At 44.3% G+C, this 19721-nt stretch overlaps 1 protein-coding gene across 6 annotated transcripts in view; it reads right to left on the bottom strand.

The window, feature by feature from the left end:
* Positions 1–19721, bottom strand: part of wdr19 (WD repeat domain 19) — a 164002-nt gene that overhangs the window by 3065 nt on the left and 141216 nt on the right. For 5 of the 6 annotated variants that reach the window (XM_072567762.1, XM_072567791.1, XM_072567800.1 and 2 more), the window contains 3 exons: positions 11075–11198; positions 440–516; positions 31–168 (listed from right to left, as the gene is read on the bottom strand). In XM_072567762.1, the coding sequence (XP_072423863.1) occupies positions 57–168; positions 440–516; positions 11075–11198 (313 nt within the window). In that variant the 3' untranslated portion in view covers positions 31–56. Of the gene's footprint in view, positions 1–30; positions 169–439; positions 517–11074; positions 11199–19721 lie in introns of those variants that run through there. The other variant, XR_011960181.1, reaches the window with a different exon arrangement.

The following is a 19721-nucleotide window of genomic DNA, read 5'->3' as shown; positions in this document are numbered from 1 at the left end:
TACAATCAATCAATCTCTTCACCCACATACCTTGTACTTTGCACGTCCAACATTTCTCATGATTCTGCCTCATCTTGTAGTAGATATGGTGCTGGCTCAACAAGTGATAGCTGCTCCACACACAGCTTTTCTGAACACATAGGGCAAGCTTTCTCAGTAGCTAGTAGGCTAGTAAAGAAAACAAGTACACAATTGACTATAATAAATACACTTTTTTCTGTGGTAAAGTTAGAAACACTAAAAATGAAGGCATACCTCTAAATAAATTTAGCACAGTAGGAATACAGATTTAAACCTGGTCCCTTGAAATCCAAATGTTAAGATGTTCCCTTTACACCAACAGACAAGTTAGGTCACAACCCCCCCCCCCCCCCCCACCCTGCCACCACTTGAGACTTTACACAGTAGAGGAGATTATTTTGTGTTGCTTTCTACTCACACTTTGAACTCTGAGTATAAACCAGGAAAATCGCAATGGGGGCAAACTGTCCAATCATCCTTCACCATGTGGCGGCCCTGGTGAAACAAATTCCAATCTGCACTTTGTTTGCATTGAATAATGGTATGCACATGGACTCACTTTAAATTTCAGGTTATTACAATCTAATGCTAACTGTCCAAAAAGAAATATTCAAGCTTCATAGAAAAGTACCCAATTACTAATTTATTTTAAAATGTTTTTGGGGTCACTGCGAAGGCTGCAAATTCTCCTATAGCTTTGAACCCTTTGTACATTTTGAACTTATAGACTGAGGTACCAAATGGCATTTCTATGTAGGAACCTAGCCAACTTGAGATGTCTATAATTCTCCAGCTTAATTTTTAAAAAAGGCATATTCCAGGGTACATATTACAAGAAACAAAAATTGAGGCGTTTAGGAATGAAGTGAAAATTACCATTAACTGGTGCACTTTAATTACATATTGGCTTGGATTTTAATCATCCAATTTAATCCTCATGTGCATGGGTCTGCAAACATAAAAGTACTCTTCATATTTCAGATCTCCAGCATTTTATGTTTTTAATTTCAGTTTGCAAATAGTGAGCTAAACCTTACTGATTTATCCATCCTTAGCTGTGGATTGAAACAAAAATAAAGTTTAAAAACTCAGCAGTTGTTATAGGAGACGACAAGGAGCTTCTGGGAGACTGGGGAGCAGAGTGCTCTTTTCTCCAATCAATCAGTGAAGATGCTGCTTTGTGTGAGTCATTCAGAATAGTGTCAGTAGATGTGGGAGCAGGTTAACTGGAAATGTCAGCACAGAAGTTAAGATAAAGGAAAATGATAAATGATTTATTTTAAGAGATACCTAATGATTAAACAGGAATTTATAGAATAAATAACAGTAGTTTGAATAAGTTTTTTTAAAAACTAGGAGTAGTCAAATGTGCCTTGCTCTAGAATTGCTTTCTAATCAACACTGACAAGTTCAAAGATAAATGATTAGCATGATAGAGAATGATAACTCAAGTTCAGAACACAGACATACAAAAGCTTTGAATAGAAACAAAAAATGATAAAGGCAAGATGTCACTTCTAGGAGTTGTGTACAGGGCCCTTAACTAACTATATGATATGGTCGAATATAATGTAAGAAATAATTGGAGATTGTCAGAAAGGTAAAGTCACCATGGTCCGAGAAGACCAGAGGACTGCGCTCTCCTTAGAGGGAGGTAACTGGTGGTGGTTTAACCCGAGTGTTACCACACAAGGGTGAGGCCAAGAAGGTCGGAGTTTCATGGTGGCCTCAGCTGGTAGACTATTGATGTCACTCTGCCTCAAATTAGCAGCCCACCCATCAGAATGGTACAGAGCAACGAGGAGAGAAGGTAAGGTGAAGCGAGGGCTGCCGGGAGGGGAAGGGCTTATTTGTATTTGGGTAGAGGTTAAGCTCAAGACACTACACGTGTAGTATCTCCCTCCTGCCCCCCTCCTCGAACCGGAAGAAAACGATTCTGTAGGGGAAGGCTTTTATTTTTTTATCATTCTTTTTCGTGTATTTAAGTGCATTGTTTGATTTTAGTTAGTTCATATAAAGCTAAGCTTACAATGGCAGGGGACCTCAGACCTGTGGCATGTGCCTCTTAATAGATATGGGAGCTTAGGAACGTGTCTGACATTCCTGACTTTCACTTGCAAGAAGTATGTCCAGCTACAGCTCTTGTTTGACTGCATGATGACTCTGAAACTGTGGATGGACTCACTGTGGAGCATCTGTGATGCTGAGGAGGTTGTAGATAGCACGTTTAGTGAACTGGTCACACCGCAGGTTAGAATTGCTGAGGGAGACTGAATAGGTGACCAAAAGACAGAAAAAGAGTAGGAAGGCAGTGCAGATGTCCCCTGTGGGGAGTAGATTGCGGTTCTGTGACCGAAAATGGGACTCCCAGATGGTATGTTGACTCCCAGGTGCTCTGGTCAGGGATGTCACCGATTGGCTGCAGAGTATTCTAAAAGGGGAGGGTGAACAGCCAGTTGTCTTGGCACCAACGATATAAGCAGAAAATGAGAGGAGGTCCTGAAAGAAGAATTCAGGGAGCTAGGAGAGAAGTTAAAAGAGGAGGATCTCAAAGGTAGTGATCTCAGGATTACTACCAGTGCCACGTACAGAGCCGTCATGCGATCAAACAAGACCTGCAGCTGGACATACTTCTTGAATGTGTAAGCGTAGAAATGAAAAAAATAGGCAGGATGAACACGTGGCTCGAGAGATGGTGTAGGAGGGAGGTATTTAGATTTGTTGAACATTGGCACCGGTTCTGGGGAAGGTGGGACTATTACAAAATGGACAGTCTACATCTAAACCAGACTGGAACCAATGTCCTTGGGTGAGTTTCTGCTACTGCTGTTGGGGAGGTTTTAAACTAAGGTGCCAGGGGACTGGGAACCAGAAGAGAAAGCAAGTAGGCAGCGAGGTGAAGACTAGAGACTGTGAGAATCATGAAGGTACCATTAATAAAAGAAAGAGTAGGCAGAGAGTGGATAAGCGCAAAAGAACTGGTGGCCGGAAATGCATCTACTTTAATGCAAGGAGTATAGTGTGTAAGGCAGATGAACTTAGGGCTTGGATTGGTGCCTGGGAGTATGCAATCTCAGAGACTTGGTTAAAGGAAGGGCATGATGATTGGCAACTAAATGTTTCAGGATATAGATGCTTCAGACAGGACAGGGTGGGGGGGGGGGTGAACTTGCATTGCTGGTCAGTGATGATATCATGGCTGTGCTAAAGGAGGACACTATGGTGGTCATGGGTAGTGAGGCGTTATGGGTGCAGCTGAGAAATAAGAAAGGTGCAGTTACATTGTTGGGGCTGTATTACAGGCCTCCCAACAGTGAGTGTGAGGTAGAAGAACAAATAGGTAAACAGATTATGGAAAGATAGGCAATAGGGTAGTCGTGATGGGAGATTTTAATTTTCCCAAAATTGACTGGGATATACGTTATGTCAGAGGTCTGGATGGGGCAGAATTTGTAAGAAGCATCCAGGAGAGTTTTCCAGAGCAGTATGTCAATAGTCCAACGAGGGAAGGGGCCATATTGGACCTCATACTGGGGAACGAGCCAGGACAAGTGGTAGGAATTGCGGTGGGGAATTTCTTTGGGAACTTTGACCATAATTCTGTAAGTTTTAGAATACTCCTAGATAAAAGTGACAATGGTCCTAAGGGAAGAGTACTAAATAGGGCCAAGGCCAATTATATCAAAATTAGGCAGGAGCTCAGAAATGTGGATTGGACACAGCTATTTGAAGAGAAGTCCATTTTGATATGTGGGAGGCTTTCAAAGATAGTGCAGGATAGGCATGTCTCATTGAAGGCAAAGGGTAGGAAGGGCTAGATTCGTGAACCGTGGATGACAGGAGAAATTGTACGACTAGCCAAGAGGAAAAGGGAAGCGTACATAAGGTCTCGGCAGCTAAGAACAGAACGGGCCCTGGAGGAATATCGGGAGAGTAGGACAAGTCTTAAACGAAGAATCAAGCGGGCTAAAAGGGATCATGAAATAGCTTTAGCGAGCAGAATTAAGGAGAGTCCCAAAGCATTTTATTCTTATTTAAGAAGCAAGTGGATAACTAGAGAAAGGATTGGTCCACTAAAGGATAAGGAAGGAAGGAAGGCTGTGTGTCGAATCTGAGATAATGGGAGAGATTCTGAATGATTACTTTACATCAGTGTTCACTGAGGAGAGGGACATGATGAATGTTGAGATTAGAGATAGAAGTTTGATTACTCTGGATCATGTTGACATGAGTAGGGAAGGTGTGTTGGGAAGGCTAGAGGTTATTAAGGTGGACAAACCCCTAAGATCAGATCAGATCTATCCCAGGTTGCTGAGGGAGGTGAGAGAGGAAATAGCTGGGGCCCTGACAAATATCTTTTTAAATACAGATAAGGTGCCGGAGGACTAGAAGGTTGCTCATAATGTCCCCCCTGTATGAGAAGGGTAGTAGGGATATTCCTGGTAACTAGAGACCAGTGAGCCTGATGGTGGTGGGAAAGTTGCTGGAGAGGGTACTGAGGGATAGGATCTATTTATATTTAGAAAATAATGGGCTTATCAGTGATGGGCAACATGGTTTTGTTTGGGGGAGATCGTGCCTTACCAATTTAACTGGAGTTCTTCAAGGAAGTGACCAAGTTGACAGATGAAGAAAGGGCTGTTGATGTCATATACATGGACTTTATAAGGCATTTGATAAGGTTCCCCATGGCAGACTAATGGAGAAAGTGAAGTCACGTGGTGTGCAGGGTGTTCTAGCTAGGTAGATAAAGAGCTGGTTGAGCAACAGGAGTCACAGTAGTAGCTGAAGGGAGTTTCTCGAAATGGAGAAAGGTGACCAGTGGTGTTCCACAGGGGTCAGTGTTGGGGCCACTGTTGTTTGTAATATACATAAATGATCTGGAAGAGGGCATTGTTGATATGATCAGCAAGTTTGCAGATGACATGAAGATTGGTGGAGTAGCATAAGGGTCTGTCAAAATACAGAAAGACATAAATAGACTGGAGAGTTGGGCGGAAAAGTGGCAGATGGATCTCAATCCAGACAAATGTGAGGTGATGCATTTAGGCAAGACTAATTCGAGAGCGAATTATATAATGAACAGAAGAGTCTTGGGAAAAGTTCATGGGCAGAGAGATCTAGGAGTGCAGGTCCATTGTACCCTGAAGGTTGCTGCTCAGGTGGATAGAGTGGTCAAGGTGGCATACAGTATGCTTGCCTTCATTGGACAGAGTATAAGAGCTGACAAGTCATGTTAAAATTGTACAGAATGTTGGTTCGGCTGCATTTGGACACTTTGGAGGTGCAGAGAAGGTTTAACAGGATGTTGCCTGGTATGGAAGGTGCTAGCTATGAAGAGAGGTTGAGTAGGTTAGGTTTATTTTCATTAGAAAAAAGGAGATTGAGGGGGGACCTGATTGAGGTTTACAAAATCATGAAGGGTATAGGCTTTTTCCCACGGTGAAGGATTCCATAACGAAAGGTCATGCTTTCAGGTGAGAGGTGGAAAGTTTAAGGGGATACTTCACACATAGGGTGGTGGGCATCTGGAACGTGTTGCCAGCAGAGGTGGTAGAGGCAGGCATGGTAGATTCAGTTAAGATGCGTCTGGACAGATGCATGAGTAGGTGGGGAGCAGAGGAATACAGATTTTTAGGAGTTGACTGACAGGTTTAGACAGTACATTTGGATTGGCTCAGGCTTGGAGGGCCGAAGGGCCTGTTCCTGGGCTGTACATTTTCTTTGTTCTTAGAAATAATTACCAGGAGTTTAAGTTACAATAGGCTGGAATCATGAGATAGGCAAAGAAAATCTACGTGAGTTCACAAAGTTTCTGGGATAGGTTTCTTAGCCTACTGTCTGGTTGTCTCCAGAATAAGCTCTATGCTGAAATGGTATTGTGCAGTCTGATAGGATTCATAAATATCATAATGAAGGCACTTTGCAGCAGTAACGATTATAATATGGTTGAATTTTGCATTCAGTTCAAGAGAGAGAAGAGCGGGTTCAAGATTAGTATTTAAACCTAAATAGGGGCAATTATGAGGGTATGGAAACAAAGCTAACTAAAATGTACTGGCCATTATATCAAGAGATGCAGTGGGAGACTTTTAAAGGAATGTTTCAGAATATATAATAACACATTCCATTGACAGAAAAATTAAGGGGTGAACTCACCATCCATGATGAGCTAAAAAACAAGTTAAACATCCTATCAAATGTAAAGAAAAAGCATGCTTATAGTGCAGACAGGTTGCTAAATTTGTTGATGATGAAGATAGTTAGGAAAGTAAATTTTGGGGAGAACGATGAGCCTTCAATGGGATTTAATTGAGTGGGCCAAAATCTAATAAATGGCGTATGTAGGAAATTATCAAGCTGCCCATTTTGGCTACAACAATAAAAAGCTATCTAAATGATGAGAGATTGCAGAGCTCCAATATATAGAAGGATCGGAGTATCCTCATGCATGAATTACAACACTGGGCGCATGCTGGTGCACTAACTAATCAGGAAAGCTAATGACATTTTTTTGGCCCATCCCTAATCACACAGAGGGAAGTTAAGATACCTATACGCCAGATAAAGGCAGATTTCATTAATAAACCAGATGGATTTTAACAACAGGTCATTCTGCATAATGTGTGTTTCATCAATGCAAATTGGCTATAATGTAATTGATGAATTGTGAACATTTGTTTGGATAAGGCAAACTTTCTACTGAACAGGTATAGCGATTTGTACAGCGTGATTTTCTATAGTTCAAGGTTAGAGAAGAACATAACTGTAGCATTTTAGCAGAATAACCTGTAGTTACATTGTGTCCATTAAGTGAACTTTTTATTGCAGATTTTTCCTGAATTCAGATTTCACCATCTGCCATGATAGGATTCAAACTTGTGCCCCCAGCAAATTAGGTGAAAAGTGAGGATGGCAGATGCTGGAGATTAGAGTCGAGAGTATAGTGCTGGAAAAGCACAGCAGGGCAGGCAGTACCTGAGCTGCAGGAGAGTTGATGTTTCAGGCAAAAGCCCTTCATCAGGAATGGGACTGTGAGCCGAAGGGGTGGTGAAATAAACAAGAGGGGAATGGGATTGGAGGGGCGAGGAGGTGGTGGGAAGGTAGCTGAGAGTGTGATGGGTAGATGGTGGTAGGGGCAATGGTGATAGGTCAGAGGGGAGGGTGGAGCAGATAGATGGGAAGGAAGATGAATAGGTAGGACAGGTCACAAGGGTGGTGCTAAGTTGGAAGTTTGTAACTGGGATAAGGGGGGGGGGGGGGGGGGGGGGAGGTGGCAAAATGAGGGAACTGGTGAAATCCAGACTGATGTGATGGAGTGTCCCGAGGTGGAAGATGAGGTGTTCCTCCTCCAGGCATCGGGTGGTTAGGGAGAGGTGATGGACACGGCCCAGGACCTGCATGTCCTTGGCAGAGTGGGAGGGGGAGTAGAAGTGTTCAGCCATGGGGCGGTGGGGTTGGTTGGTGCATGTGCCCCAAAGATATTCGCTGAAGCGCTCTGCGAGTATGTGTCTTGTCTCCCCAGTGTAGAAGAGACTGCATCGGGAACAACGGTTGTAGTAAATGACGTGTGGAAGTGCAGGTGAAACTTTGATTGATGTGGAAGGCTCCTTTGGGGCCTTGGATGGAGGTGAGGGGGAGGAAGTCTGAGTGCAGGTTTTGCAATTCTTGCAATGGCAGGGGAAGGTGCAGGAAGGGGTAGGTTGGTTTGTGGGCGGCATGGACCTGACTAAGGAGTCGCAGAGGGAATGGTCTTTATATAAAGCGGACGGGGTGTGGAGAGAAATAGATCTCTGGTGGTGGGATCAGTTTGTAGGTAACAGAAATGGCACAGGATGATGAATCCGGAGGTTGGTAGGGTGGAAGGTAAGGACCAGGGGGTTCTTTCCTTGTTGCAGTTCGAGGAATGGGAATTAAGGGAAGAGGTGCAGGAAGTGGATGAGATCCGCTGGAGGGCCTCATCAACCATGTGGGAAGGGAAATTGCAGTCTTTAATGAATGAGGCCATCTGGTGTCTTCTGTGGTGGAACTGGTCATTCTGGGAGCAGATGCAGTGGCAAGTTGGAATAAGGGAGAGCATTTTTATAGGAGGCAGGGTGAGAGGAGGTGTAATCGAGCTAGCTGTGGGAGTCTGTGGGTTTGTAGAAGATGTCAGTGTTGAGTTGGTCACTGTTGATGGAGATGGAGAGGTCCAGGAAGGGGAGGGTGGTGTCTGAGATGGTCTAGGTGAATTTAAGGTCAGTATGGAATGTGTTGGTGAAGTTGATGAACTGTTCAACCTCCTTGTGGGAGCACAAGGTGGCGCAGATGCAGTCATCAATGTAGCGGGAAAAAAGGTAGGGAATGGTGCCGGTGTAACCATGGAAGATGGACTGTTCCAGGTAACCGATAAAGAGACAGGCATAGCTGGGGCTCATGGCTACCCCTTTCACCTGGAGGAAGTGGGAGGATTCAAAGGAGAAATTAACGAGGGTATGGACCACTTCAGCCAAATGAATGAGAGTGTCACTGGAAGGATACTGCTGGGGATGTCGGGAGAAGAAGAATCAGAGAACATAGAGGCCTTTGTCATGGCAGATGGAGGTGTATAGGGCCTCGGTGTTGGGGGCCAGGGAAACAAACGTCTTGGAGGAGGTGGAGGTTGTGGGTGATGTCCTGATTGTATGTGGGGAGTTCCTACACCATGGGGGGATAGGACAGTATTGAGGTATGTGGAGATGAGTTTGGTGGTGCAGGAGCAGGCTGAGACGCTGGATAGACTGGGGTAGTGAGGCTTGAGGATCTTGGGTTGGCAGTAGAACTGGGTAGTGCGGGGTTCCTGAACTATGAGGTTGGAAGCTGTGGGTGGGAGGTCCCCTGAGGTGATGAGGTTGTGTACAGTCTGGGAGATGATGGTTTGGTGATGGGAAGTGAGTTCGTGGTCGAGGGGGCAGTGGAGGTGTCTTCAAGTTGGCACCTGGTTTCAGCAGTGTAGAGGTCAGTGCGCCAAACTACCACTGCACCCCCTTTATCCGCTGGTTTGATGGGGAGGTTGGGATTGAAGTGGAGGGCGGGATTGAAGTGGAGGGCTGCGCATTGCGAGGGTGAGAAGTTGGACTAGGTGAGGGCGATTCTGTTGGCGGTGTTCAGGTGAGTGGCGTGATTTCCAGCACGTGTTCCACCACTTCAGCCCCCTTTGTTGCCGCTGCCGCAGCCACTTCCACCCTCACTGACTGACCTGAACACTGCCAACAACATTGCCACCCCACCTCCACCACCAACACCAGTTCCAGGTGAGCGTCACTTCAGTAAATGACATCACCCTCCTGTCCCTCTATTACCACGCCCACTCCAATTACAGCCTCCACCCCCACTCAGCTCCAGCCCTACCCCAGGTTCCAGCTCCCAGTTCTACCAACATTTCACCATCCCTCCAGACCTCCCCCTCACTGAGGCAGAACGATCAGTCCTCAGCAAAGGCCTCACCTTCATCCCTCTCCTCTCCTGGATCAGTGAATTCAACAAGTGTTGTGACATCGAACACATCTTCCGCCGCCTCTGCCTCTGAGCTTTTGCCATCAAGACTCTCGACCACCTTCCAAGGACCCCTTTGCCCGTCTCCAACACACCCCATGCTGGTCTGTTACCCAGCCTCGATCTCTTTATTTTCAACTGCTGCCTCAATCTGTTCATTCTCCTCCCATTTATCTCACCACTCCCTCGGCCCTATTTCTGACAAAGGGCTTTTGCCCGAAACATCGACTCTCCTGCTTCTTGCTGCTGCCTGACCTGCTGTGTTTTTCCACCACCACACTCCAGTATAGTAGCCTGGAGTTCAAAGTTATTTATCCAAGAGGATTACCATTATGCCACAGTTTTATTGTTTATTAATTTATTGGGGGAACAACTGTATATAAAAGCTGGGAGGTTATGCTTCAGTTGTGCACAGAATAGTCTCCTTATTTAAGAAAGCATGTCAATACAGTAGAAGCAATTCAGAAAAATGTACTGGATTAATACCAGGAATAGGCAAGTTGTCTTATGAGAAAAGGTTGGACAGACTTGACTTGCATCTGCTCGAGTTTAGAAGAATAAGAGATTACTTGATTAAAGCTTTCAAGAGCGTGAGGGAGTGTAACCAGGTGCACGTGAAGAGGATTTTTCCACTTGTGGAAGAATCTAAAAACTGAAGGGGACATCCATTTTAAATAGAGATTTTTTTTTCCCTACTCAGGGTCATAAGCCTTTTGAAATTGGTCTTAAAAGGCAGTATTTTTAAGTTTACAAAGATCAATATATTCTTGGCTCAGCAAGGGGCTGAAGCATTGTCAGGTCAGATGGGAATGTGGATTTGATCTTACAATCAGATAAGTGATTACACGATTGAATGGTGGAGCAGTCTCAAGAGAGGATGTTGTGAAACTTGAAAGGGTTCAGAAAAGATTTACAAGGATGTTGCCAGGGTTGGAGGATTTGAGCTACAGGGAGAGGCTGAACAGGCTGGGACTATTTTCCTTGGAGCGTTGGAGACTGAGCAGTGACCTTTTAGAGATTTATAAAATCATGAGGGGCATGGATAGAATAAACAGACAAGGTCTTTTCCCTGGAATGGGAGAGTCCAGAACTAGAGGGCATAGGTTTAGGGTGAGAGGAGAAAGATAAAAAAAAAAAGACCGAAAGGGCAACTTTTTCCACACAGAGTGTGGTATGTGTATGGAATGAGCTGCCAGAGGAAGTGGTGGAGGCTGGTACAATTGCAACATTTAAAAGGCATGTGGATGGGTATATGAATAGGAAGGGTTTGGAGGGAAATGGGCCAGATGCTGGCACGTGGGACTAGATTAGGTTGGGATATCTGGTCGGCACGGATGAGTTGGACCGAAGGGTCTGTTTCCATACTGTACATCTCTATGACTCTATGATCAACTGCCTTACTGTTGCTCCGAACTCTCATGTACTCCTGAACGCTCTGCTGCCAATCACTAAAGACCTTATTGAGAAACAATAAATTTTTAATTTGAAAGGGAATTTTGCCTCCTATTCGAAATGCTCCAGCCATTTTTTTGATACTCACAGTAACAATGCAGTAAGGCAGATTGTTTTTACAACCTGAACAGAGCAGCTCACACTCTGGTAACTGAAAAGCACAGAATGGACATGGCGAAGTAAACTCTTCCACTTCTGATTGGTCAGGACGCCTGGTCAAAAACATTGCAAGTTTATTTTCCATTGTAAACTTTTGTAACAAGTAAGTTTCTCTTCGGTTTTGAGCCCTCATTTAAAGCCTCTTTACCCCACCTTAAAACCACTTCTCACTCAACTTTATCCTTGGCAGTACCACAGGAGATCTAACAATATATTACATAACATGCTCACAAATATTTACAGTTCTTTAGTGCTAATCACAGAAAATATCTTAAAGAACAAACCATGTAATGCACAATGGACTTCATCTTCATATATTGCCAGATTTCAATAACTTTTATGACGGTGTACACTTGTATTGGGCAAACAGACAAGACTAACAAGCAAAAGTCTGAAACAGGTAGAAACTTGCAGATGATTTGTGGAAGTGACATATTTACAGCTTTACAGTAGGTGCATGCCACTTTTAGTTACTGACCAAAAACAGAGAGCCATGCACTGTGCAGTACAAAGAGGCAGGAAGAAGATCCTTTCTGCTTGACCAATACGTGATTTTACATTCATACCATTAGCACCTATCCAAACTTCTAGTTGGATCTGTAAATAATCATGCAAACAGTCTAATCCAGAAAAGTAGCCTCACTAATAACTTTGCTTCTAATTCAACTTTGTTCGCACTGAAGCAGGTGACCACTCAAGCAGGTGGGCATGAAAGGGCCACTCGCCAATCATGTGGTTTTAAGTAATGTATCTCCTTCAACCAAAATCACTAAAAAAACATCAGTTGAAAACTGGGAACAAAGTATTATTCTGCTGTTAAAGTATAGATAAGAATGTTTGGTCAGACCACATTAAAGGCCAGACTGGTTTATTTTAAACATTTGATAGCACAGAGTTTGTAGTTCCCTAACCAGTTTGCTTGTCGATTTCAGCTTGTAACTTGACAGAGTCTATGGCAGGTAGTAAGACAATCAATAAGAGGGAAAAATCTACCGAATAGATGTTGCAACTCAAATCCAAGAGGGATTGTGGGTTGTCAGCAGCAGAAGATGTGTTCAAGCATAATCTGTAACCTCATTACATATCCCCACTCTACCATTACCACCAAGCTGGGATATCGCCATTATCTTTGCAACTCTAAGCTCTCATACTGCTCAAGTAGGAAACACTGAGTGAAAATAAGGTTCTCTTTTTTTGGTGACCAGTGACAGGTGGGGTTCCACAGGGATTAGTCTGGAACTGAACTGTTTACAATCTATGTTATTGACTTGAAGGAAGAAAATGAATGTGGATGACACAAAAATAGGTGGAATAGCAGATTGTGAGAGGGATACAAACAGTATAGAGAAACTAATAGGCTAAGTAAATTGGCAAAAAGTTGGCAAATTGTGAAGTTGTTCATTTTGGAAGGGAGAACAAATGAATGTTTTTATTTAAATGGAGAAAAACTGTAGAAAGCTGCAACACAGACTTTGAGGTAGCTGTGCATGAAACACAGAAAGCTAGCACATTCCTGAAGGAAGGTCATACCCAAAACATTGACTTCTTCACTCTCCTGATGCTGCCTCGCTTGCTGTGTTCTTCCAGTATCTGCAGGTTTTAGTCTCTAAGCACAAAAGGTGCAGCAGGAAATCAGGAAAACCAATGGAATGTTCACCCAAGGAATACAACAGGTAAGGCAGATGAGCTTACCGTCTGGATTATTACATGGAACTACGATGTGGTAACCATTACAGAAACTTGGTTGAGAAAGGGCATGACTGACAGCTCAACTTTCAAGGGTTTAGATGTTTCAAGCATGATAGGGATGTAAAACGGGTGGGGGAATGTCACAGCTGCATTAACAGGATATCTTGGAGGGCTCATCCAGTGAGGACATATGGGTAGAATTCAGGAATAAGAAAGGTGCAGTCACTATGATGGCGCTATTCTCTAGGCTTCCCAATAATAATTGGGAGATAGATATGTAGACAGATCATGAAAAAATCTACAAAACAACAGGGTTGTCGTAGTGGGTGATTCTAACTTCCATTATATTTACTGGGATTCCCTTATTGCCAGGGACTTAGATGTGCAGAATTTGTTAGGTGCATTCAGGAGGGTTTCTTAAAACAATATATAAATATATAAATGAGGGAAGAGGCCATTCTAGATCTTGCATTGGGAAATAAATGGCCAGGTGATCAAATTTTCATTGGGCAAGTGTTTTGGGAACAGTGATCATAATTCCGTAAGTTTTAACATAGTTATAGATAAGACTGATTCTCAAATGAGAGTGTTAAATTCGGGGAAGGCTAATTACAATAGTATTAGGCATGAACTGGAGAAATTAGATTAGTGGTGCTGTATGACAGTAAACCTACATTGGCCATGTGGGTGTCTTAAATGCCAGCTGATCGGTGTTCAGGACCAGCATGTTCCTGACAGGCTGAAAGATGAAGAGCTTTTGCCTGAAACGTCGATTTTCCTGCTCCTCGGATGCTGCCTGACCTGCTGTGCTTTTCCAGCACCACTCTAATCTAGACTCTGGTTTCCAGCATCTGCAGTCTCACTTTTGCCCAGGATGAAAGATAAGGGTGGCAAGATTTGGGAAGCCTGGATGACAAGAGAAATCAAAAGTTGAGGCAAGGGAACAGATTGCTGGGGCCTTGATGGAGATCTTTGTATTCTCTTCAGCCACAAATGAAGTCCTAGAAGGCTGGAGAATATCCAATATTTAAGAAAGGCAATTGAATACTCTAGGAAATTAGAGGCTGACGAGTCTCATATCAGTGGTAGGGAAATTGTTGGGGAAGATTCTTAGGGACAGGATTTACTTACATTTGGAAATAAAAGGACTTAGTAAGGACAGTCAGCATGGCTTTCTGCAGGGGAGGTCTTGCCTCTCAAATTTGAGTTTTTGAGGAAGTGACAAAGATGATTGATGAGGTTAGACAGTGGACATAGTGTATATTGACTTTACTAAAGGATTTGGCAAGGTTGCTCATGGTAGGCTAGACTATTAAGTAACATAGGATCCACAATTAGTTGGTAAACTGAATACATAATAGGCTTATTCATACAAGATAGATGATAATTGTGGAGGGTTTTGGGCTAGGATTCTGGGTAATCCAAGATGGAGGATGGGAAAAATTGTGGCTGTAAGAGCTGCTCCTTTTTTGAAGTATTTTAGGCGTTGGAGGTGATTTCCTTGAATTCTATGAGCAGTAATTACAATTATACACTGTTGCATTGTTTTGGAACTTCAGGGACAGAAAAAAACAAAACAACGGCACTTTAAAAATGAGGAAATGAACAAGGTAGTGACCACATGGTGGCAGACAGAGAGAAATGCATTGCTGTCTGACAGAGCAGTGAATCTGCACAGCTACTGCATTTGCTGTTTGAGTTCAAGTATTTCTTGACATCAGTATGTCTAAGAAAAATTAACAAACAGCAAAATTCACAGGTGACCTTGGAGGAACGTGTGTGGGAGAGCTCACAGCACAGGAGCACATAAATGCTTGACTTTTAAGTGTAACCTTGCTGTTTTTTTTAAGTGGTGAGTAGAGTAGGTTATTTTTGGTTATGTTTTATTAAGATCTGTCTCTTGATTAAAATTTAAGCATATCAAACATAGGTCCTAAGTTAGCCTGGACCAGGGTTTTTTAGAGCAGTAAGATTGAGCTATTTCCTGTAGATTGCTAAGGTGCAAAGATGGCCTTGAGTAGATTGATGTGCTCTTCCGGTCAGATGTGGGAGATTAGGGAGAATTTCCATGTTACTGATGATTACATCTGCAGTAAGTGTGTGGTTGCGAATCCTATCAGATGACATTGATCTATTGGAGTGGCAGTTTGAGCCAATGAGGAATTTACAGGAGCAAAGGGGTGTGATGGATGGCAGGTATAGGAAGGGAGAAAAACCACAGATACAGTCAGGTAGATGGTTTACTGCCAGGAAAGGTAGGAGAGGGAGGCAGGTAGTGCAGGAGTCTCCTATGGCTATTCCCATCTCAAACAAGTATGCGGTTTTGGAAAAGGTAGGGGGTGATGGACTCTCAGGGGAATGTAGCACAACAGCCAAGTTTCTGGTACCAAGACTAGCTCTAATGTAATGAAGGGTATGTCAGGTTCCAAGTCTTAGAGGACACCCTAGTCGGAGGCACAGACAGACATTTCTGTGGCTGACAGCGAGAAATCAGAATGGTGTGTTATATCCCTAGTGCCAGGATCAAGGACATCTTAGATATAGTGCAGAATATTCTCAAAGAGGAGAGAGACCAGCAGGAGACTGTTGTGTACATTGGAACTAATGACATAGGAAGGGAAAAGGATGAGATTCCGAAGGGAGAATGTATGAAGTTAGCAAGGAATTTAAAAAGGAGGTCCTTGAGAGTAGTAATATCTGGATTACTCACAGTGCTATGAGCTAGTGACAGTAGGAATAGGAGGATAGAGCAGATGAGTATGTGGCTGAGGAGATGGTGCAGGGGAGAAGGGTTCACAATTCTGGATCACTGGAATTTCTTCTGGGGTAGAAATGACTTGTACAAGAAGAACAGATTGCACCTGAAGTGGAAGGGGAAGGGGACTAACATACTGCCAGAGAGATTTGCTTGAGTGCTCGAGAGGATTTAAACCAGTAAAGTGTGAGGTGGGACCCAGGGACATAATGAGGAAAGACACTCAGACTAGTACAGTTAGAAAAAGGAGCAAGTCAAAGAGTCAGGATAGGCAGGAACAAACCAGAGAATGAGGTAAATTAAACTGCATTTATTTCAATGCAAGGGGCCTAACAGGGAAGGCAGATGAACTCAGGGCATGGTTAGGAACATGGCACTGAGATATCACAGCAATTACAGAGATGTGGCTCAGGGATGGACAGCACTGGTAGCTTAATGTTCCAGGATACAAATGCTATCGGAAGGATAGAGAGGGGGGCAAGAGAGGAGGGGGAATGGCGTTTTTGATAAGGGATAGCATTACAGCTGTACTTAGGGAGGATATTCCTTGGAATATGTAAAGGGAAATTGTGGGTGGAATTGAAAAATAAGAAAGGGATGATTACCTTATCTGGATTGTACTATAGATTCCCTTAATAGTCAGTGGGAAATTGAACAATAAAGTTGTAAGGAGATCTCAGTTGTCTGTAAGAATAATGGGGTGGTTATGGAAAGGGATTTTAACTTTCCAAACACAGATTGGGACTGCCATGGTGTGAAGGGTTTAGATGGAGAGGAATTTGTTTAATGTGTACAAAAAAAAAAATTTCCTAATTCAGTATGTGGATGTACGTACTAGAGAAGGTGCAAAACTTGACCTATTCTTGTGAAATAAAGCAGGGCAAGTGACTGAGGTGTCAGTGGGGGAGCACTTTGGGGCCAGCGACCATAATTCTATTAGATTTAAAATAGTGATGGAAAAGGATAGACAGGGTCTACAAGTTGAAGTTCTAAACTGGATGAAGGCCAATTTTGACGGTATTATATAAGAACTTTCAAAAGTTGATTGGTGTGGATTTTCGCAGGTAAAGGAATGGCTAGAAAATGGGAAGCATTCAAAAATGAGATAACAAGAGTCCAAGAGACAGTATGTTCCTGTTAGAGTGAAAGGAAAGGCTGGTAGGGAATGCTGGATGACTAGAGAAATTGAGGTTTTGGTTAAGAAAAAGGAGGAAACATATATCAGTTGTAGACCAGCAGAGATCGAGTGAATCCTTAGAACAGTATAAAGGCAGTAGGAGTATGGTCCAGGTAAATTTAAGGACAGGGTGGAACACATTCACCAACACATTCCACCCTGACCTTAAATTTACCTGGACCATCTCTGACACCTCCCTCCCCTTCCTGGACCTCTCCATCTCCATTAATGACGACCGACTTGACACTGACATTTTTTTTTAACAAACCCACTGACTCACAAGGCTACCTAGATTACACCTCTTCTCACCCTATCTCCTGCAAAAATGCCATCCCGTATTCCCAATTCCTCCGCTTCTGCCGTATCTGCTCCCAGGAGGACCAGTTCCACCACAGAACAAACCAGGTGGCCTCCTTTTTTAGAGACTGCAATTTCCCTTCCCACGTGGCTAGAGATGCCCTCCAACGCATCTCGTCTACATCCCACACCTCCGCCCTCAGACCCCACCCCTCCAACCGTAACAAGGACGGAACCCTCCTGGTGCTCACCTTCCACCCTACCAAACTTTGCATAAACCAAATCATCCGACGACATTTCCGCCACCTCCAAACAGACCCCACCACCAGGGGTATATTTCCCTCCCCACCCCTTACCGCCTTCCGCAAAGACCGTTCCCTCCGTGACTACCTGGTCAGGTCCACGCCCCCCCCCCCCCCCCCACCAACAACCCACCCTCCTGTCCTGGCACCTTTCCCTGCCACCACGGGAATTGCAAAACCTGCGCCCACACCTCCTCCCTCACCTCCATCCAAGGCCCCAAAAGAGCCTTCCACATCCAAAGTTTTACCTGCACATCCACCAATATCATTTATTGTATCCATTGCTCCTGATGCAGCCCCCTCTACATTGGGGAGACTGGGCGCCTCCTAGCAGAGCGCTTTGGGGAACATCTCCAGGACACCCGCACCAATCAACCACACCGCCCTGTGGCCCAACATTTCAACTCTCCCTCCCACTCAGCCGAGGACATGGAGGTCCTGGGCCTCCTTCACCGCTGCTCCCTCACCACCAGACGCCTGGAGGAAGAACGCCCCATCTTCTGCCTCGGAACACTTCAACCCCAGGGCATTAATGTGGACTTCACCAGTTTCCTCATTTCCCCTTCCCCCACCTCACCCCAGCTCCAAACTTCCAGCTCAGCACTGTCCCCATGACTTGTCCTACCTGCCTATCTGCCTTTCCATCTATCCACTCCATCCTCCTCCCTGACCTATCACCTCCATCCCCACCCCCATTCACCTTTTGTATTCTATGCTACTTTCTCCCCACCCCCACCCTCCTCTCATTTATCTCTCCACCCTGCAGGCACTCTGCCTCTATTCCTGATGAAGGGCTTTTGCCCGAAACGTTGATTTTCCTGTTCCTCGGATGCTGCCTGAACTGCTGTGCTTTTCCAGCACCACTCTAATCTAGAATCTGGTTTCCAGCATCTGCAGTCCTTGTTTTTACCTACTGGGATAACGTGGGGGGAGGGTGAATGAGGAAGCTGTTGAAATTCACATTTATCCAGTGTGGTTGCAGGGTTCCAAGGTGGAATATGAGGTGTTTCTCCTCCAGGAGTTGGGTGGTAACGGTTTGGTGGTGAAGGCCCAGGACCTGCATATCCTTGACTGAGTGGGAGGGGGAGTTGAAGTGTTCAGCCACAGGGCGATGGTGTTCGTGGGTGTAGAAAAAAAGTTAAGTACTGGGTATCCTGTTCAGGTCCAAACTGGGTTGGTCTGAACGTGATCAGGAGTCCATGTGGATTCAGATGGTTCCGTAGACAGGTACTGAGGAAGGACATGTGGCTGTAGTAGTGAGTCCTCTTGACGTGGCTGAAGAGCTTCAGGGCAGAGGAGAGGACTTGGGGAGTACAGTGATGGTAAGCAGGTTAGCAAGATTAGATCACATGGAATAATAGGGAGAACTAGCCTTTTAGATACAGCAGTCAGAGGGGGATGGTGGAGGGTAGCTTTTCAGACAGGAGGCTTTTTGTAATTTATGCAAGTAATTTGGATGTGAACTTAGGAGGTGTAATTAGTAAGGATGCGGATGACACCAAAACTTGATGTGTAGTGGACAGCAATGAAGGTTACCTCAGAGCATAATGGGATCTTGATCAGATGAGCTAATGAGCGGCAGATGGATTTTAATTTAGATAAATGTGAAGTGCTGCATTTTGGAAATGCAAATCAGGGCCGGACATATATTTAATGGCAAGGTCCTGGCAGTGTTACTGGATAAAGGGACATTGGAGTGCAGGTTCACATTTCCTTTGAAGGCAGATAGGGTAATGAAGAAGACATTTAGTATGCTTTCCTTTATTGGTCTGAGTAAATGAGTTGGGAGGTCATGTTGTGGCTGTACAGGACATAGGTTAGGCCACTTTTGTAATATTGTGTCAGTTCTGGTCTCCCTCATATTGGAAGGGTGTTGTGAAACTTGAAAGTGTTCGGAAAAGATTTACAAAGATGTTGCCAGGGTTTGAGTGTTTGAGCGATAGGAAGCGGCTGAATAGGCTGGGGCTGTTTTCCCTGGAGCACTGGAGGCTGAGGGGCATGGATAGGGTAAATAGACAAGGTCTTTTCCCTAGGGTAGGGGAGTCCAGAACTGGGTGAGAGGGGAAAGATTTACAAGGGACCTAAGGGGCAACCTTTTTGCACACAGGGTGGTGTTTGAATAGAATGAGCAACCAGAGGAAGTGGTCGAGGCTGGTACAATTACAACATTTAAAAGACACCTAGATGGGTACATGAATAGGAAGGGTTTAGAGGGATATGGGCCAAGTCCTGGCAAATGGGACTAGATTAATTTAGACTATCCTGTTGGCATGGACGAGTTGGACTGAAGGGTCTGTTTCCGTGCTGTACAATAACTCTAATCCTCTCTAAGGTCTAGCTAACTGGAGGTCTGTGT

This window comes from Chiloscyllium punctatum, chromosome 1 (assembly GCF_047496795.1).
Source record: "Chiloscyllium punctatum isolate Juve2018m chromosome 1, sChiPun1.3, whole genome shotgun sequence".
NCBI lineage: Eukaryota > Metazoa > Chordata > Chondrichthyes > Orectolobiformes > Hemiscylliidae > Chiloscyllium > Chiloscyllium punctatum.
The sequence above is the reverse complement of the archived record's forward strand: the minus strand, read 5'-3'. Positions and strand labels throughout refer to the sequence as shown.